The sequence below is a fragment of the Trichinella spiralis genome, assembly GCF_000181795.1.
Source record: "Trichinella spiralis strain ISS 195 chromosome Unknown Scfld6270, whole genome shotgun sequence".
Classification (NCBI taxonomy): domain Eukaryota; kingdom Metazoa; phylum Nematoda; class Enoplea; order Trichinellida; family Trichinellidae; genus Trichinella; species Trichinella spiralis.
Window position 1 is genome coordinate 1 of NW_003533209.1, and position 772 is coordinate 772.

The window sequence follows — 772 nt, forward strand, 5'->3', positions numbered from 1 at the left end:
ATCGTTCGTTCCGATCGATAAGCATAATCGCAATCAATTCCCAGAAGAAAGGGAAGCAGCCCACAAAGCTGCCTTCCACAACTGATCGGAAAAATCGAACGTGCTCAACTCGAATAAAGACTACCACTAGCGCAGACGGCAAACATGCAAAACACAACCTTACCTTTTTCAATAAGTATATAATTAATCAACTTTCAAATAAAAAAACAAATATATATATATATATATATATATATATATATATATATATATATACTTGAAATTTAAAAAAATACATAAAATATTATTGTTGTTGTTGTTATGCAAAAACTGCTACTTACTAGTGGTTTCAGAAACGGGTGCAAGGTTATCAGAGCCCAATTTCGCCTTCTTCTTTCGTTCTTTCCGCGTTGTGTTGGTCGGAGCTTTTTTCTTTTTCGACCCAACCGTCGTCGGACGTCCCCTCGTCGTCGTCGGCAACATACCGCTGCTATTCGCATTACCGTTATTGGAGCTGGATGTTGGCTCAGCCACGCCGGACAGTGGCAATAGGCTAGTTGACACTGGAACCAAAGCTTCAAGTAAGAGTGCAAATGGCACACCGGCGACGGACCCGAGACCAGACCTTCAATTGCCGGCTGGTCGCAGTCCCTTGCCGCTGCACCGCGCATACAACATCTGCTCGCCGTTGCTCAACTGATGGCGAACGCAGTAGGCGCTGTATGGCAGCCGATGCTTGTGCAAATGCCAGGCTCACTTCCAAACCGTCGGCCGGCGCCCACAACTTGTAGTG

The 772-nt window shown here is 45.1% G+C and overlaps 1 protein-coding gene across 1 annotated transcript; it reads right to left on the bottom strand.

Annotated features, from left to right (window-relative positions):
• Positions 1 to 104: 104 nt before the first annotated feature.
• Tsp_14854 (conserved domain protein) lies at positions 105 to 650 on the bottom strand. Its single transcript, XM_003366268.1, has 2 exons — positions 321 to 650; positions 105 to 158 (listed from the first exon to the last, which is right to left on the bottom strand). Exons 1-2 carry the CDS (start codon positions 648 to 650, stop codon positions 105 to 107), a joined length of 384 nt encoding a protein of 127 aa, XP_003366316.1.
• Between the last annotated feature and the right edge of the window lie 122 nt (positions 651 to 772).

Bases quoted from the DNA above. Each gene is read 5' to 3' on its own strand.
- Tsp_14854 (XM_003366268.1), bottom strand. From the start codon at position 650: ATGCGCGGTGCAGCGGCAAGGGACTGCGACCAGCCGGCAATTGAAGGT. The intron at 159-320 runs GTAAGTAGCAGT...GAAAAAGGTAAG, and splicing joins ACCCGTTTCTGAAACCACTA to GTTGTGTTTTGCATGTTTGC.